Here is a 17,425-nt window from a genome sequence, read left to right on the forward strand (position 1 = left end):
ATAATCATCATCATAATTCTCATCGTCATTATCACATATTAAATCCCAAACAATCCTAATGTCATATTCAGTTGATCGCTCCAATAGTTTGACTTAGCTTTTCTGTTTGTTAACCTTCTCGACCAATTTTGTCCTCTCAATGTCTCCATTCATTCCCTGAACAGGGAGTGAGTTTGAATGGATAACATGTGAAAGAGAGAGAGAGAGAGAAGATAAAGTAATAAAGAAGATGAAATGACAGAATAAAAGGCGAGAACAAAAAACAAAGTAAGAAGTTGCAGTTGAAAGATGAATAGATGTTAACCGTTAGTTGAAGTAAATGGTCATTAACAGGGTCAGGGGTGTCTCTTGGGGTTGCCAGTAAGGTGGCCTCGATTGGCTTAAACAAAAGGGGAAAACAAATGAGAAGAAGAAGAGAAGAGAAGAGAAGAGAAGAGAAAATGAAAAGAAAATAAAAATGACCAATAAAACGTTTTCTTCAGTTTTCCTTTCAATATAAACTTTTCACTTTCATGCAAGTTTATTGTGTCCAAAGTGCCAAGTGTTTGGTTGTACAACAACAAAAGGACACAAAAAGGATTCCATTGAGCAAGAGTTGAATCATCCGATTGATTCCATTATTAATACATTTATGAGAATCATTCAGTTCTCAACTTTTGTGGTCAACATTGATCAGTAAATTTTCAACAGTTTTTTCTTCTTCCATCAATAAAGTTGATCGGTCAAGATTTGCCTGTCAATCATGGTTTCTGTTTCATTCATTTTTCCTTCGGTGAACCGATAACATTGATTCTGGTCTTGAAAGCAAATCAAATCTCAGCTTCACTGAATATTCATATGAAGCAGAAGAAGAAGAAAATCGAGAGAAACAATTTTCTTTGGAAATTTCTTTCCTTTGCTCAAAAATCTTTCCACCAAATCTGAACAACATTGATCAACCTTTCAATTGATCAAAAATTTTAGACCAAAAATGGTTCAACTTTGATGGAACATTTTGATCCATTTCATTGTAAATGTTTAAAAAAGTGGTAAATTTCAAGTTGTTCAAGATGATTAGTTGAGTGCAAAGTAAGAGGCTAAAAATTGAAATTCAATGTTTTCTCACATTGCAATGTAAATGTCAAAATTGTGTTAAAATGGAGAAGAAGAAGAATCGAGGAGAAAAATGTTTATTCAAATAGACCAAAACTTATCATGAGAATGATTATTATTGCATTGAATAATACTTATGTATACATGGATCAATGATGATAATACTTGTGTTTCCAGTTGTGTTCATCATATTTCCGATTATCATTATTTCCCCTTCTTTTTTTACTCTTATCAATACATATTACTTACTCATATCAAGATATTCAGTGACAGAATACGGATTATATCATGAATGTAAACATTATCGTAACAAGCAGAAGAGAATGAAAAAAAGAAGGAAGAAAAAAAAGATTTTATCATATTTTCACCGAATATTTCAATTCCATTCAACTGTTTTCTGTTAACCTTGCATCGTTATTATTATCATTACTATAAAACATCAATCTTTTGCTTGCCTTTAGTGTTTTGATAAATGTAAATTTTAATACAATTTGTTTGGTTTTGTTGAACATTTTACTTTCATTTTTAGAATCAAGTTTACCCCCAACAAAAAGACGTTCAAACCTGATTCTGTTTTACAATCCATTCCAATTTAAACATAATCAATATTAAGCCATAATAATGTCAATGTTGTCAATGTTTGACGTTTTAATGTTATTCTTACTCCTAGCATACCTTGTTTCTGCAGACATCGTAGAGGACACAAGGATTTGTGCGATAATGCTTAAGTTCCTCTCGTTGGCCATTATTGCTGTTACCTTGCCCTTTTCATTATTTTTTTGCATCAAGGTAAGTAAACTGTGCAGTGATATTATTTTTCACTCTCAGTCAGTCAATTTCCTGTAGAGACAATTTCCGATTCTCTTTTCTTGTTCCAGTTCAACTTTCATTTTTAATGACGATGATGGATGAGTAAAGGAGGAGAGGCAAGGTGTAGGAGGTTTGCGAGTCAAAGTGAATTACTTTCAGATTCATGTTTACTAAGGTTCAACTGGAAATAATGAGTTGATCAAATATTGAACAAAATTCAATTATTATCATCACCATCATTTTCATGGCTATTATTCTGGTAGACTGTTAGCTGGAAAATAAGCTTCAGGTTTACTTATAATATTAACAGGAACAAGTCCGATAATTGAGACATTTCGCTTAATCCATTGATGTTTGTTGTTGTAAACATTTCATTGCGTTCCATCAAAATCAATCTTTTAAAATTCATCGACAAATTTAGAGAAGAAAACTTCGAACCAATCAGTTGATTGGAAATGAATTTTGTATTTGAATATAAGTTTACGGGAATGAGAAATAGTTCTTTTAAACTGGAACGATTGACTTATGATTGGTCTTTATTCCAGTGTTTATCAGTTGATGGCATGAGAATTCCTTCTCTAGTTGCAATAGTTGAAACTTGTGAGGCGATCCTTGGAAATGAACAAAATCAAATTTCAAACCACATCTATGTTTCGATTCAAGCTTATCCAAGTTTAAATCAACAGCTTAATACACCGTTTATCACACTTCAGCTGAATCAGACAATGTTGAAAGTTGAACTCGTTTTTAAAACCATTTCCAATGTTCACATTTCACCAGAAACCAGCTTTTTTTCAATAATAAATTTGACCTGAAAAAATATGATGAGGCAACAAAAAAACTATATTATTCCTCTTGTAACCCTTCAAGCCAAAATCAACATTGAATATTAAATAATCTTACCTTTTTTTCATCACACTATTTGCATAGAGCCAGGGAAAGAGAGAAGAAAAAGTAAAAATGAACCCAAAAAACGAGGTCAAAACAAGTGAATCCCATGAGATCAAGCTGAACTACCAGAATGAATCAGGAAAGATGAATGATTGATAATAGTTGACTTTTTTGTGCCTGAAATGAGTTGAAATAAGAGAAATGTATTTCTTTTATGGTTTTATTTTACCTTATTTCTTGGTTTTCTCATTAATTCATGGTTAACCATCAAGAGCAATAACGTTAATTAGTTCATCAAGCTGCAAAAAAACGACGAAATATAAAGCAAATTAATAATCAGTTAACAACAAATTATATGCAATAATTGACTTTACAATTGGGAAAGGAAAAAAAAGAGATGAAAATGTTAATTGAAATGATAATGTAAATAAGTAAAACTACAACAAATAATGCATCAATTATTAGTTGGTTGTTTTCACTTAACATGATTAAATGGAATGTATTTGAATATATTGTCTTGAAACAATTTAACTTTCATTCTCAACATTCAATTAAATCGGTTTTGTTTAAATCTTTTGCTTCAATTTTTGATTCACTCGTTTACTCGGGAGATTTTGGCTGTTATTAATTTATCAATTAAAATGAAATTATCAACCAAAATAATCTCATTTAATTATAAAATTTTCAGTCAAGTGCAGGGTAAAATGCAGGGATTTTGAGTTCAACTTGCACTCCTTTCAATTATATTAATATCTAGACCTATTCAGATCATTGAAGTTTTGCAATCTCAGAGGTAAATTCATATACGAAAAATTCACTTTAATTATTCTCATGTTTCAATAATAACAATAATAATGATTGTCTATTTTATTCATAAAACTAACCTTATCTAACCTTGTCTAGGTCCTATTCATGTTGCATATTACCAAAATGTTAACATTTATTTATTCAAAGGATAATGATGATGATGTGAAGAGTAACTCAGTTTTGTAATAATGTTTGTCAACAGATTATTATTATTATTATTATCATGAATATGTGATTTTAAGTAGATGGAAAGTAATTTATCGGATGAATATTGACTGTCTAAAGACTGGATGAAAAGCAATTTCTTTTTTTTCAAATCAGGTTTTCCATTATCATTGCATTATTAACCTTTTTTGACATAAATATTTCTTGAGTGTATACTTTAGGATGAGATAATAAACTTCAAAAATATCTATATAAATGAAGAGGAAAAGAGAGAGAGAAACAGATTGATTTTAATATTGTGTAATAAGTTCTGGTAATAATGATATAAAAGAATAACAAAAATACTAGTTTACTTGCCTTGAGTTATTTACTTTAGTGTATCATCAGTGATTCACCTTTCAATATGTATTAATATTAAATTCCTTGAGAGTAATATAAAAGTATTATTTTATCAGGTGTAATATGATTTTTAATGTTTATGCTTTTTTCCCTCTCTTAATTGTTCCCATCAAAGGTTGTCCAGGAATACGAAAGAGCTGTTATATTTCGTTTAGGTCGATTGGTTACCGGAGGTGCTCGAGGTCCCGGAATTTTTTTCATAATTCCCTGCATTGATACATATTCCAAGGTTGATTTAAGAACAGTTTCATTTGATGTTCCTCCTCAAGAGGTAAGCGATTGACTCCATTCACCATAATGTTCACCAATTTTCCTTCATCTTTATTCTTGGTCCTTAATTTGGCTCTTCAGGAGTAAACTATAAGCTCAGTGGGCAGCAAAATTGATCGACTTCATTGATTACAAGTCAAAAGGTCGAAAAAAATTTAGACCTGATGATTGACCCCAACACTTGTTAAATAAAATGAACCATCCATTAGTCTAAAGTGGTAAATTATAAAATGGATGCACAAAAAGCACCAGCCATGATAGAAGCGTTGATAACTTTAAGAAACACCACAATTTAACTTGATGACCACTTCATTATGTTGGAATAATAATAACTAAATGTATAATTAATTAAGACATTAGATAAACTGTTAAGAGTAGACGTAATGAAAGTAGAGTTAACATGTGGTAAAGATTAATGGAGGGAATTAAGTTTGCGTCATGGTGCAATGAAAGTAACGCGCGACATTCAAAGACGATTAAAGATGATTGAAGATTATTTTTAGCCTGACAATTATTATCGTAATTATCAAAGTATTACATAAATTAGTAATTTTATTCATTCCTTTTTGACCATTACAGATACTTTCTAAAGATTCTGTGACAGTGGCAGTTGATGCTGTTGTCTATTTCCGTATTAATAATGCCATTGCTTCCGTATCAAATGTTGAAGATTATGCTCGTTCAACTAGACTTTTAGCAGCCACAACCCTTCGTAATGTCCTGGGTACCAAAAATTTATCTGAAATATTAAGTGAACGTGAATCAATTAGTCACATGATACAGTCAAGTTTAGATGAAGCAACTGAATCATGGGGAGTAAAAGTGGAAAGAGTTGAAATGTAAGTAACATTTTCCTTCATCAGCTGCTTTTTTCTTCCTCTTCCAACATCCTAAATATTCCTCTCACCATTTCTTCCTCTTTCTTCCTCTTCCATCAACTTCATCATTATCGCTCATTTATCATGGTGAACAAGGATGAGAATTGATTCCAGTTAGTCAAGTCATTTACACATGATAATATTGAAATGGGTAAAGGAAACACAAACAAATGGCAACACCATTTGTTTTCATTCAACACACACAAAGCAAACATTTTCCAGTTTACCCTTTTCATTTTCAAGTCCCTATCATTAAATAATTACCATCATCATTCAACTCCTTCATTGATTGATAAAAATGAGCCTTATTATGTATTTATAACAATTATAACAATTTGCCAAATCATCACTTCTTTATATTCAAGGAATGGTTACATTTTGCTTTTTTGCTTCACTTAAAATTGCTTTCAATCTTCTTCTTCTTCATCTTCTTCTTTTTATCCTCCTTTCCATCAACCTTTCTTCACCATGATAATCTACTTATTCATCAATTCTGTGTCTTATTTTTAATGATGATAACAAGTTAAATCGAGGATAAACTGTTATCATATTGCTTTGGTTTTGGTTAAGTCTCGAGATTCATTCCAATTCACTTCACTTTCATTGAATGATCAGTTTTGTGAAGAAGCAACATTCTCAGAAGTTTCAGTTGTTATTGTCATCATCAGTCCTGAATCAAGTTGACACAATACAAGAGGATGATTATGATGATGAAGTTAGGATGATGGAAAGAGTTAAGATGGTGAAAGCTGAGGATAAACTTGATAGCTTCTCGGAATCCAAAACGAAGAGATTTCACTTTTATCAGATTATAATATGAGTCTACATTATTTCAGCTTTCATTAAGTCACTATAATTGTTATTATGATTCAATAAAAGGTTAGATTTGGCATCTTGTTTAGTTTATTGAAACTGAATTAGCGTCATATTAATTACTTGACTTCACTTGAAAGACTTTAGTTTTGTTTTGATTGTTTGCTATCAAGAGCAAAGGTTTCACTTTTTGTTTTACCCTTCAAATACTTTTTCACTTTATTTCGCCTTCTTCTTCTTTCCAATTCTTTCATTGTTATTCATGAGAATGGATTGACAATCAATTTTAACTTGATTAAGTGAATCAAAGTGGAAAGGCTAAATCATGTAATCAAATTGATTTCTTTTACGGACATTTTCTTAACCTTATTATGTTAGTCTTATAATGCAAGGTTAGTTTTTGTCATTTCATTTAAAATGTAAATACAGTTTACTACAAAATAGATGCATTTATATTCCTAGCTATATTATTATAGTCAAGATTGGTAATCAAGTTTTCATCATTCAAATCAAAAGCTTTCCAATTTAGCTATTTTAAAATGAGCTGCAGGCTTTTTTGATCAGTTAATAGCGGAAAAATCAAAATTAACAAGACTTGTAAATTGAAAAATGGTGAAGTAGAAACGAGAGTTGACTTCTTACACTTCAACCTCTTTAATGGTAGTTAAATTTTAATTCAATTGTTCAATCTTGCATTCATTTGATTAGATTTTCATTTTTTGAAGCAATCAATTTTCATCTTTGGTTAAAAAATTAATGTCACTTTGCCAATGCATAAGATGGCGCTAAGGTTAACTTGATTGTTGACTAATGGTTCAAGTCTTTGTTTAAAATTGTGTTTGTTGTTTAGTTTTTAGAGAAACTAATTGTTATTTTTAACGGTTCATTGCTTAAAATATATATGGTGAAACATTTAATTGTTTGTAGAATGTTAACTAATTTTGATTGTTTTCTTTCACTTCGGTTAATAGCAAAGACGTCCGATTACCTGTTTTATTGCAACGTGCTATGGCAGCTGAAGCTGAGGCAACTCGGGAAGCTCGTGCTAAAGTGATTGCTGCTGAAGGTGAACAAAGAGCTTCTCGAGCGTTAAAGGAAGCTGCTGAGGTTATTGCTGATTCACCGGCAGCATTACAACTTCGCTATCTTCAAACACTGTCCTCGATTGCTGCGGAAAATAATTCAACAATTGTGTTTCCAGTTCCAATGGAGTTGTTTAGAGGATTTATTGTTAACCATCAAATTATTAAACAAAAAGGACCCAATCATCCGCCTGAAATATCACCGAAGGAATAATTAAACAAGCTAATGATGCTATTTAACAACCCATTACCAGATACAATACCGATGTGTATGTGCCTTCTTTCAAACTCCCAGATTACAATGGTGACAACCTGAACGATAAACAAGAGCAATTACAACAATCAATTTTCTTGAAGGGATATTTATTTGTTGATCACTTGATGTCAAACAATCAATTACATGAAATTTTTTCATCTTACAGGTTAGATTGCTATGTGAACAATCTAACCATTGCGGTTGGCCAGAGGAGATTGGTAATCCAAATAGTCTCGATTAATGGTTCTGAAGATGGAAATTTTTAACACAATTGAAATAATCTTTGATATGTCTTGTTAATGTAACCTATTTGATCTCGTTCTCAACTTTAAAACCAAATTTACATTAACAATTGTATTTCGGTGTTATCCTGGGTCAAGAAAAGAACCATTGATTGACCAGCAACTGCCAAGCAACATTATTCTCACCTTCAATCACTTTTGACTTTGGTGGACCAACTGTCCATTTAATTGTAAACCATTTATGATGTTAATTATGCTATGAAAACAAAATTGAAACTCCATAAATGATAACCTTGCATGATGATCTCAATGCCAAAATTGTTCACTTCGAAAAACAAAATGTAAAAGAGTAAAACTGATTAAAATGTTATTATTACAGATGTATGAGAAATAAACAGTGGAAAACTCATTTCATTCCCAATTTACCTTTCTAACCTTTCCTTCAAGACAATTTATCTCATAGATTTACTGAACCAATTATAATTGACTCTATTGAAATGTTTCTCTGGTTGTTGCCCATACAAGACTTGAGTCTTTGTTATAGCTTTTGAAGTTAATTGATTGATTGATTATCCTCGAGAAAAGGAAAAGTTATTCACAATTAACCAAGAAAAATAGGAGCAATGAATTAATGGTCAGCGATTATCAAAAAACGCAACCTTAAAGTGTTAATTCTCATAGAAGGTGAATTGAAATAAGATTGATGAGAAACAATGATTATCATTGATTAACCCAATCATGTTGACAATTTAAGGACATCCTTTTAGCTGATTTGTTTCATCCTAAAAGCGTTTATCAGTTGATTACATAGACATTTCACCATGGCCGTCTTTCCCATCATCATGGATCTTAAATCCATCTTTTTCTCATCTTTCAATCAATCATTGACAGATTCGTGACAATCTTTCATCAAACTCAATCAAATATTGATTGCTAAAAGTGCTATAAAACATGAAATGATAACTGAAAAGGCAGGCAAGAAGATTCATTTTAATACAGCTCATAATCTGTTTCAGAAAAGTGCAATTGGTTGTTAACAGAAAAGTTCTTGTTTCTCTTGAAACAATCAATGTTTACTTGTAGACTAACTATTCATCAATCGTCTGATTATGTTGAGCGCAAAGGCAAAAGGCTTCATCATATTTAAAAGAAAAAGGAATGCCAGGAATGCTAAACTCGATGTTCATTCCCTGAGTTATCCTAAAGGTAAACAAAATAAGATTGACTCACATCACTGCCATTATCATCACTTTCATCCAATCAAGTAAAGTTTCATGTTTATGGTGATTTTTTTTCTCTCGTTCCTCTTCTCTCACTCAGTAGTTGAGTCTAATTTTTTCAAGTGAAAATGAATTTACCCTGTGTGTGTTTGTTTGCTAATAACCTTTGGGAGTCTCAGACCTTTACTAATAGCAGGTAATATTACATGGAGAGAAGACATTAAATTTTGTATTTACATGATTCTAAGCCTTGCTTCATTTGCTTTTTTACTTTCAAAGTAACATAGGAAACTATGGTTATCTACCTGAAGCAATCATCCTTAAATTAATTATATCATCGAAAAATTATCTCATAGGAAATAGATCAAGAAGCTGAATAATTCCAATTCAATGGAGATACTGGATTGAATGAATCTTTTATCTCTTCTCTTTTTTACTATTGCTGTAGTTGGTTTTTACTGTTCCTATGGAAGCCCTGTTTTGTTAACACCAATCAACCAATTAATAAAATGTAGTATTCAGTAAATTTAGTTGCAGTTTGAAAGTGAATTTACAGTTAATTATCTAATGAAGAGCACTTTATAATGTGGATTTAAAACAATGGTGTTATAAGTAAAATAAAGCTGCTCACAAATAGTGTGGGCTGAAGATCAATAGTGATAATTTGATTATACAATGGAAAATAATTTCAAATATAATTTATACAACTATTTAATGAGATATAATTCAATTTGGAAGAGGTAAATTTACAATAGTATTTGAAAAACACAGTTAATTAACAAATTTATATATATTAGTATATATAAAAGTTGACTAAAGAAACTATAGATTTATTTGTAACTGTATTGTATAACTTGACCAATGGCTTGGATTACTTTTGGCTGCTTTCGTTTGGATCGATTTTTTCTGTACATTTAACAATTACTTTCAATCGGACTTGACAGTTGAATGTGTCCATTAGCTCTTGCCTTGCCTCAGCTGATATTCTTGCAATAGTGGCTCCTTCAGGTCCTATTATGGATGTCATTTTATTGTTTTTAGGACATAAGGCAATAATAACAATGTGAAGATTGTTCATTACATCAACTTCCCATGCTTCAACCTGGAATTTGAGTAGATAAGGAGTATCCCAATAGCCAAAATCAAGAAACTTTTCTCTCACAATTGATATGGCTAAAGATTGTGGATCTTGATTAGTAACAATGGAAGAGTTATATTTCCATGAACATGGTTTAGCTGTTGCAATCATGTACTCTCGTAAATCTTCAACACCGTCATTGGTTAAAGCTGAAATCATGAAAACTTTAGAGAAGTATGGCCAATACAGGTTGAATAAATCTTCCCGTGAACTATCCACTGGTTGAGGATCCTCGGTAATCCTTAGATGCCGTTCCGTCTCAGAAATAAGAGCATCAATTGATTTTTTGCCACTATGCTTTACAAATTTCTCCTTTCCTTCAATCGATTTTCCTTCGATAAAGCTTCCAGTTAAGCGATTAACTACTTCCAATAAGATTGATTTTTTGTCGAGTTTATCCACTTTGTTTAAAACAAGAATTGACTTTTTATCTTTGTGTTTAGTCAATATTTTGAAAGTTTCATGGTCAAGAAAATTTCTATAGCGCTTTTGCGACACATCCACAAGAACAGCGATTAAATCAGCAACTTTGGCAGAAAGTCTTGGGTTATGGTACATGGTATGTTCAAGATTAAAGTCAACACAATGTTTTAATTTCACTAAACCAGGAGTATCCAGTAGCTCAACTTGAGTTGATCCTTCATTGAAAACCCCGATGATATTTTTTCTCGTTGTATGTACTTTTCGAGATACTGAGGTCACTTTAAGGCCAGTCAACTGATTGACTAAAGTTGATTTACCAGCATTGGGTAGGCCAATTATGGCAACTCTATTTAATTTTGGCTCCTCGGGTTGGTCAACTGGCAGCGATTTACGTCGTAGATATTCCTCTTTGCTCTTTGGGATTCTATTATAATAAAGATCATCATTGGTTGTGTCAGATAACAATCTAATAAAAGAGGCAGAAGATCTTTTCAGGTTAACTAGAAGATGAAATCGGATTTCTGAGATTAACGAAGTCATTGACAAATTTAAAAACAAACAGCAACACAAAAATAATGAATTAGAGAAACAATTTGACTAAAGCATGCATTGGCATGACAAAAATAAAAACAGCAGGTTGTTACCATAGCAACCCTCCAGCAGATATTTTCTTTCAAAACATTTAATAAAATTAGATTATCGCTTTGTTTTCAAATATTTTTTTTTAAAGTTTTCATCTTATAAATTGTTTCAGTCCTACAAATAGGTGCTGTCTTATTCTGTTGTGATTGTGATATAACATCCCTTTATTGTCAAATTCATTTGACTAACATTTATCATAGCTTCTGGTGCTTTGTCCTATTCATCACCATAACATTGCTTGAAATTCATTCCAATGACCACTTCACACGAAGCTACATTAAAAGCTTACCAGAAATGGCTTAAGGATGCAATCAAATCTATTACCGACAATTATTTGGAAATTATTAAATTGGTCAAGATCGACAATGAAGGATTGCCCAACAACTCTACGCCAGCTCGAGCTCAAGAGCATTATGAAGTTATTGTAAGAGCAGCCAATATGGTTAGGGCTCAAGAATCGTTAATCAAACTCATCTACCAGCTTAAGCAGTTTTATATAATCAATGATTTCAAGCTCATTAATAAAGCCATCTCTAATGAAAGCAAAAATTTCAAAGCTGATGAAATTGATATGAAGTTGACCAACCTACGTAATGAAATAACTGCAGAACTGATTGTATTAGAAGATGAATATTACAATTCTATGTACAAATAAACTGATTATTTGTTTACAATATTGACTCGATTATTCAATAATTTCAAACATTTTTTTGTTAATTTGCATTTACATAGTAAGATAAGCCAGTTCTAAGATTTTACTTTAATTTCGAGGGCTTAATAAAAATCAAGTATCAGACTTTACAAAACTACAGCTCGAAGCAAGTTTATATGACACAAATTGTGAACCTAAAATATACAATTCTGATCAATTTGAAAAGTGTTTGAATTAATTCGTTTGAAAAATGCAAAAAAGAGAATGATAATTCTATGCAAGTATTTGATATAAGAAATAATCACAATTTAGTTAACGATGATGGCAAGATGGCCATAATGATGTGCTCATCGCCCAAGGTTATGATAAACTCTCTAGTATCAATTATTTAAATAAGATTATCATTTCTTCCAAACATTTTTCTAGAGCCAATCAATTCAAACACTTTTCAAAGTTATTTAAATCATCAACAATCATTGAATTTCATCAGGGACTTTTCTTTGCCACATTCAATGCCACTGGAGTCTCGGTTACACTTGCACCACCAAATAATCTAATATCCTTTTTAAAGGTTTCATTTATGTATTTCTGTAACTTTTGAACGGCTGGAGGATTCCAATCAATTTTATCCCAAATCTGCGAAAGAACAAAAGCAAAAACAAGACTGGACGAGGCCCATCGTAATTTTAGAAAATGATTTGACAATCTGTGATTACGGCTTCGCACAGAAGCAAGACCACCACCTATGGCCACCAAACCACCGAGCATTCCTTTTGATAAAAGATAGAATTATCAGTAGGTGCATTGAAAGGTATCTAATAAATATAAAACTTACCAGCAACAATAATTGGGTTTCGACCTAATTGGTTCAGAAAATTACGCTCTCCTGAAATTCTGGGAAGCTGTGAATATTCAATCCCTTCTTTGATCTCTAACCACTCCAAAGGTGATTTTCCTGATGATTTATCATATTCTCCAGTTGAGTCCGCTTGGATTCCATTTGTTTTTTCAGTACTATTATTAGCCATATTTAAAAAAATCAACTTAATAAACAGAAAAAGACTTGAAATCTCAAAAACTGTACTTAAACAATTGTTTCTCCAGCTGACATAAAAGCGCCCAATTTGAATGATTGTCAGGGATCGAGAACTCAAAAAGCTCTCTTTGTTCCTTCGATAATCAAAAATCAATCAAGTTTGGATTTGGGATGAAATCAATAAATAAACAAATTAATAAAACATTCAACTTTAATTAATCAATTTTTAATATCATCAAACATTAATTCTGGTAAAAAAGATGAAATCAAATAATGCGCTCTTTGCTGAGTCAACTCCTCTTATTTTGATCTTGCAATGAGATGGGTTTGAATTGAAAACCTGAGAATTATATTTAAGGTAAATACTATTTATTAAATATCACAATCTTTGCTATTTGTGTAGTTTATTTAAATCAATTGACCTGATTTGTGATAACCTTTGTTTAGAAATTAAAACTTCGTTAATCTCTATCAAAAACAATGATTGATGAAGTGTTGTTGGATTTACTGCACATTGAACTGGTTAATACTTTAGTAACACCCTCATCAAACAAATCGGTAAGATCTTTTTACATTTAATATTTAAATTCAAATTAAAATGGTTCTTTGATTATTTTTCCAGGAATTAAACGTTACTGAGTTGGAGAATGTTGGTCATAGCACTGGTTATAGATTAATTGAAAGGTAAGTTGTTTTGTTTGAAATTCAAATTCCACTCGCTTTCATCTACAGACTTAATTTATTTTAATTTTAATTTGTTATAGAATAACCAAAGACTCACATCGATTCAAAGATGAATTGGATATAATGAAATTCATTTGTAAAGATTTTTGGTCTGTTATTTTCAAGAAACAAATCGATAATCTAAGGACAAATCACCAAGGAATCTATGTTTTACTTGATCATCGTTTCCGTTTTATCAGTAACATTTCATCCTCTAAACAGTTTATCGAATTAATGCCCAAATATTTGGCATTTTCTTGTGGTCTGATTCGTGGAGCTCTGGGAAACCTCGGGTTCAATGCTATTGTGACAGGCGAAGTTGTGAAACCTCCATCATGTAGATTTCAAGTTCAAATAAACAAAACATGATCATGTGTTTGTCTTAGGAAAATTTTATAACCGGACAAATATCTTTATTATCAATCCTGGAACAATGTATTGTCATCAATTAATAGCATATTTTATTTTGTAACCATATTCTATTTGAATGAAGAGAATCCCAAAATCCTAGTCTTTTCATCTAATGAGCTATTTGTTGAATTACAAAGTGGGACTTAATGCTTTATACACCGTTTATCTTGTCTGATTGCCTCAACTGTCAATAAAACTGGAAAATAATTTATATAATTTTCGTCTCTTTTATTTTAAATACCTAATGATAATCTAACTAATACTTTTCAATGAGTTGAATGTGTATGTACTTTACATGCATACATGTTGAATACTTTCTCAATTTATCCATAGTTCTCTTAATTTTGACCATTGGTCTGAAAAGTTAGAGCCACAATATTTCAGGAATGGCATAACCTAAAATCATTATTCTTCGATCTAACATCAGGTTTTATTAAGAACTTTTACTTATTGAAATAGCAAAGTATCACAGATGCTACTAAAAAAGTTATAGCATTGTATTACTTATGCTATCATATTTCAGACTTTATGTATAAAGTTAAATGGTTACTCAAATACAAACCTTAATTGTTGGAAAGATATTGATTTTTAAATGTATTTATTCATATTATATCAAAGTCCATAATAAAATCTAATGTTTGGTCAAAGAATGATGATCGTAGGTGATTCCATTCCCGAAATATCGTGGCTCAAACTTTTAGGTCCAAAGGCCAAAATCAAGCAAACTGTTGGTAAGTTGAAAAAAAGATTCAATCCATGAGGTGTACAAATAATTTTAATGGACCAATACTAAGTTTTAGCTCTCTAATCAGGACGGTCAAAGAAATCGGTACATTTAACTGAAAATCGAACTTGATCTGTTTTACGGAAACAGAAAATGTTGTTTCTTAAAATAAGATCATTTTTAGGTTTGCAATCAGCAGAAACATCACTAAAATAAGATCCGTGTAAAAATTTGCTTCTATAGCTTAATAAAAGGCAATCGAAGTTAGTAATGTGAAGCAACACTATTTACACAATGTTAATAAGTTTGAGCTCTTTAACTTTCACGATGACAGAACAAGCCCGGTTTAACTGTAAATCGAACTAATCTGTTTTACAGAAAAAGAAAAGTTTTATTTCTGAAAACAAGTCCATTTTCTGATTGAGGATCAAAAGTTACGTGAACAAAATGAGTTTCTTGAAAAAATCTGGTCACACAACTGCACAAAAGGCTATCGAAGTTTTAACTTTGACCTCAATTTTCTAGAGAACTGTTCATCAAATGAATTATTTAATGGTACCAATAGACTCACCTTTTGTTTCTCTACAAACTTACCAAGTTTAAACTCTCTACTCAAAACTTCGAGCCTTTTGGCAGCATTCTTTGCATTAGGTTTGCAGGTTTAACCAGAAAATTGGTTTATTTGCAAAGCAATGAGTTGAGATGCATTTGTTTTGTTGAATAAGGTGTTTCGCTTGCACTTAAGACCACAATATCATGGTTCAACAGCGTTCATATCGTGATAAAGTTGGTGGGTTTGTAGAGATGTAAGAACTGAGTCGATTGATGCTATCAAATAGTGCGACCGATCGACAGTTTTTGAGAAAATCGATTTCAAAGTTGAAACTTCGATCGCACTTTGTGCAGTTGTGTGACCAGATTTTTTCAAGAAACTTATGACTTTTGGCGATGTTAATTTTGCTATGAAACCAGAAAATGGACATATTTTGGTAAATAACATTTTCTGTTTTCTTCAAAACAGATCAGTTCGATTTTTAATTAAACCTGTCGCATTCTGTCACTGTGCAAGTTAGAGCCCTGAAACTTACTATTGGCCCATTAAAATTGTTTGGGTACAACATGGATTGTTTAAATTATTCAATTCATCGACAATTCTCTTGATTTTGGCCATTGGTCATAAAACTTTGAGACTCGATACTTCGAGATTGGCATCCCTTAAAGTCATAATTCTTTTACCAATTCAATCCTTTACAAATTAGCAACTCGATGCAATTTAATATCTTTCCATTAGCACAGTTGGGTTATGATATTTGCGTCTTAAATGTACGCGAAACACCTTATTCAACAAAACAAATGCATCTCAACTCATTGCTTTGCAAATAAACCAATTTTCTGGTTAAACCTGCAAACCTAATGCAAAGAATGCTGCCAAAAGGCTCGAAGTTTTGAGTAGAGAGTTTAAACTTGGTAAGTTTGTAGAGAAACAAAAGGTGAGTCTATTGGTACCATTAAATAATTCATTTGATGAACAGTTCTCTAGAAAATTGAGGTCAAAGTTAAAACTTCGATAGCCTTTTGTGCAGTTGTGTGACCAGATTTTTTCAAGAAACTCATTTTGTTCACGTAACTTTTGATCCTCAATCAGAAAATGGACTTGTTTTCAGAAATAAAACTTTTCTTTTTCTGTAAAACAGATTAGTTCGATTTACAGTTAAACCGGGCTTGTTCTGTCATCGTGAAAGTTAAAGAGCTCAAACTTATTAACATTGTGTAAATAGTGTTGCTTCACATTACTAGCTGAATACTTTTCACAAGTTATCAATAGGTCACTCAATTTTGGCCATTGACTTAAAAACTTCGAGCCTCAGTATTTCGAGAACGATATCACCCACAATCACCATTCTTGGCAAGACGATAGATTTCTTTATGTGCTATAATAGATTGAAATATTAATTCATTCAAGATCTTGTTTTATTCTATGGTTTATTTGCAAAGCATTGAGTTGAGATGCATTTGTTTTGTTGAATAAGGTGTTTCGCGTACATTTAAGACGCAAATATCATAACCCAACTGTGCTAATGGAAAGATATTAAATTGCATCGAGTTATTAATTAGTAAAGGATTAAATTGGTAAAAGAATTATGACTTTAAGGGATGCCATTCTCGAAGTATCGAGTCTCAAAGTTTTATGACCAATGGCCAAAATCAAGAGAATTGTCGATAAATTGAATAATTTAAACAATTCATGTTGTGCCCAAACAATTTTACTGGGCCAATAGTAAGTTTCAGGGCTCTAACTTGCACAGTGACAGAATGCGACAGGTTTAATTAAAAATCGAACTGATCTGTTTTGAAGAAAACAGAAAATGTTATTTACCAAAATATGTCCATTTTCTGGTTTCATAGCAAAATTAACATCGCCAAAATGAGTTTCTTGAAAAAATCTGGTCACACAACTGCACAAAAGGCTATCGAAGTTTTAACTTTGACCTCAATTTTCTAGAGAACTGTTCATCGAATGAATTATTTAATGGTACCAATAGACTCACCTTTTGTTTCCCTACAAACTTACCAAGTTTAAACTCTCTACTCAAAACTTCGAGCCTTTTGGCAGCATTCTTTGTATTAGATTTGCGGGTTTAACCAGAAAATTGGTTTATTTGCAAAGCAATGAGTTGAGATGCATTTGTTTTGTTGAATAAGGTGTTTCGCGTGCATTTAAGACGCAAATATCATAACCCAACTGCACTA

At 31.5% G+C, this 17,425-nt stretch overlaps 5 protein-coding genes and 1 long non-coding RNA gene across 8 annotated transcripts in view; 3 read left to right on the forward strand and 3 right to left on the reverse strand.

Moving 5' to 3' along the window:
- Positions 1 to 8,138, forward strand: part of LOC107371312 (band 7 protein AGAP004871-like) — a 31,710-nt gene extending 23,572 nt beyond the window's left edge. For 2 of the 3 annotated variants that reach the window (XM_015939358.3, XM_015939359.3), the window contains exons 3-6: positions 1,763 to 1,881; positions 4,280 to 4,435; positions 5,014 to 5,273; positions 7,097 to 8,138. In XM_015939358.3, coding sequence (XP_015794844.1) covers positions 1,763 to 1,881; positions 4,280 to 4,435; positions 5,014 to 5,273; positions 7,097 to 7,421 — 860 coding nt within the window. In that variant the 3' untranslated portion in view covers positions 7,422 to 8,138. The remainder of the gene's footprint in view (positions 1 to 1,762; positions 1,882 to 4,279; positions 4,436 to 5,013; positions 5,274 to 7,096) is intronic. The other variant, XM_015939360.3, reaches the window with a different exon arrangement.
- LOC107371314 (uncharacterized) lies at positions 1,549 to 4,286 on the reverse strand. Its single transcript, XR_016198885.1, has 4 exons — positions 4,123 to 4,286; positions 3,023 to 3,092; positions 2,806 to 2,970; positions 1,549 to 2,713 (listed from the first exon to the last, which is right to left on the reverse strand). It is a non-coding gene; the product is annotated as an uncharacterized LOC107371314 (long non-coding RNA).
- A 1,482-nt stretch (positions 8,139 to 9,620) lies between the features above and the next one.
- LOC107371746 (GTPase Era, mitochondrial) lies at positions 9,621 to 11,117 on the reverse strand. Its single transcript, XM_015939900.3, has one exon. It carries the CDS (start codon positions 11,024 to 11,026, stop codon positions 9,797 to 9,799), a length of 1,230 nt encoding a protein of 409 aa, XP_015795386.1. The 5' UTR covers positions 11,027 to 11,117; the 3' UTR covers positions 9,621 to 9,796.
- A 116-nt stretch (positions 11,118 to 11,233) lies between these two features.
- LOC107371748 (mediator of RNA polymerase II transcription subunit 22) lies at positions 11,234 to 11,802 on the forward strand. The gene has a single exon (XM_015939902.3). It carries the CDS (start codon positions 11,382 to 11,384, stop codon positions 11,781 to 11,783), a length of 402 nt encoding a protein of 133 aa, XP_015795388.1. The 5' UTR covers positions 11,234 to 11,381; the 3' UTR covers positions 11,784 to 11,802.
- A 65-nt stretch (positions 11,803 to 11,867) lies between these two features.
- LOC107371747 (uncharacterized) lies at positions 11,868 to 12,834 on the reverse strand. Its single transcript, XM_015939901.3, has 2 exons — positions 12,616 to 12,834; positions 11,868 to 12,550 (listed from the first exon to the last, which is right to left on the reverse strand). The coding sequence occupies exons 1-2, from the start codon at positions 12,806 to 12,808 to the stop codon at positions 12,267 to 12,269; spliced, it is 477 nt and encodes a 158-aa protein (XP_015795387.2). The 5' UTR covers positions 12,809 to 12,834; the 3' UTR covers positions 11,868 to 12,266.
- A 348-nt stretch (positions 12,835 to 13,182) lies between these two features.
- Trs33 (trafficking protein particle complex subunit Trs33) lies at positions 13,183 to 14,166 on the forward strand. Its single transcript, XM_025162803.2, has 3 exons — positions 13,183 to 13,374; positions 13,439 to 13,500; positions 13,581 to 14,166. Exons 1-3 carry the CDS (start codon positions 13,297 to 13,299, stop codon positions 13,906 to 13,908), a joined length of 468 nt encoding a protein of 155 aa, XP_025018571.1. The 5' UTR covers positions 13,183 to 13,296; the 3' UTR covers positions 13,909 to 14,166.
- The last annotated feature ends 3,259 nt before the right edge of the window (positions 14,167 to 17,425 follow it).

Source organism: Tetranychus urticae, chromosome 2 (assembly GCF_039701765.1).
Source record: "Tetranychus urticae isolate SD_2017Ah chromosome 2, NJAU_TeUrti_SD_1.0, whole genome shotgun sequence".
Lineage (NCBI taxonomy): Eukaryota > Metazoa > Arthropoda > Arachnida > Trombidiformes > Tetranychidae > Tetranychus > Tetranychus urticae.

Bases quoted from the DNA above. Each gene is read 5' to 3' on its own strand.
- LOC107371747 (XM_015939901.3), bottom strand. From the start codon at position 12,808: ATGGCTAATAATAGTACTGAAAAAACAAATGGAATCCAAGCGGACTCA. The intron at 12,551-12,615 runs GTAAGTTTTATA...TTTTATCAAAAG, and splicing joins AAACCCAATTATTGTTGCTG to GAATGCTCGGTGGTTTGGTG.
- LOC107371746 (XM_015939900.3), bottom strand. From the start codon at position 11,026: ATGACTTCGTTAATCTCAGAAATCCGATTTCATCTTCTAGTTAACCTG.
- Trs33 (XM_025162803.2), top strand. From the start codon at position 13,297: ATGATTGATGAAGTGTTGTTGGATTTACTGCACATTGAACTGGTTAAT. The intron at 13,375-13,438 runs GTAAGATCTTTT...TTATTTTTCCAG, and splicing joins CACCCTCATCAAACAAATCG to GAATTAAACGTTACTGAGTT. The intron at 13,501-13,580 runs GTAAGTTGTTTT...AATTTGTTATAG, and splicing joins GGTTATAGATTAATTGAAAG to AATAACCAAAGACTCACATC.
- LOC107371748 (XM_015939902.3), top strand. From the start codon at position 11,382: ATGACCACTTCACACGAAGCTACATTAAAAGCTTACCAGAAATGGCTT.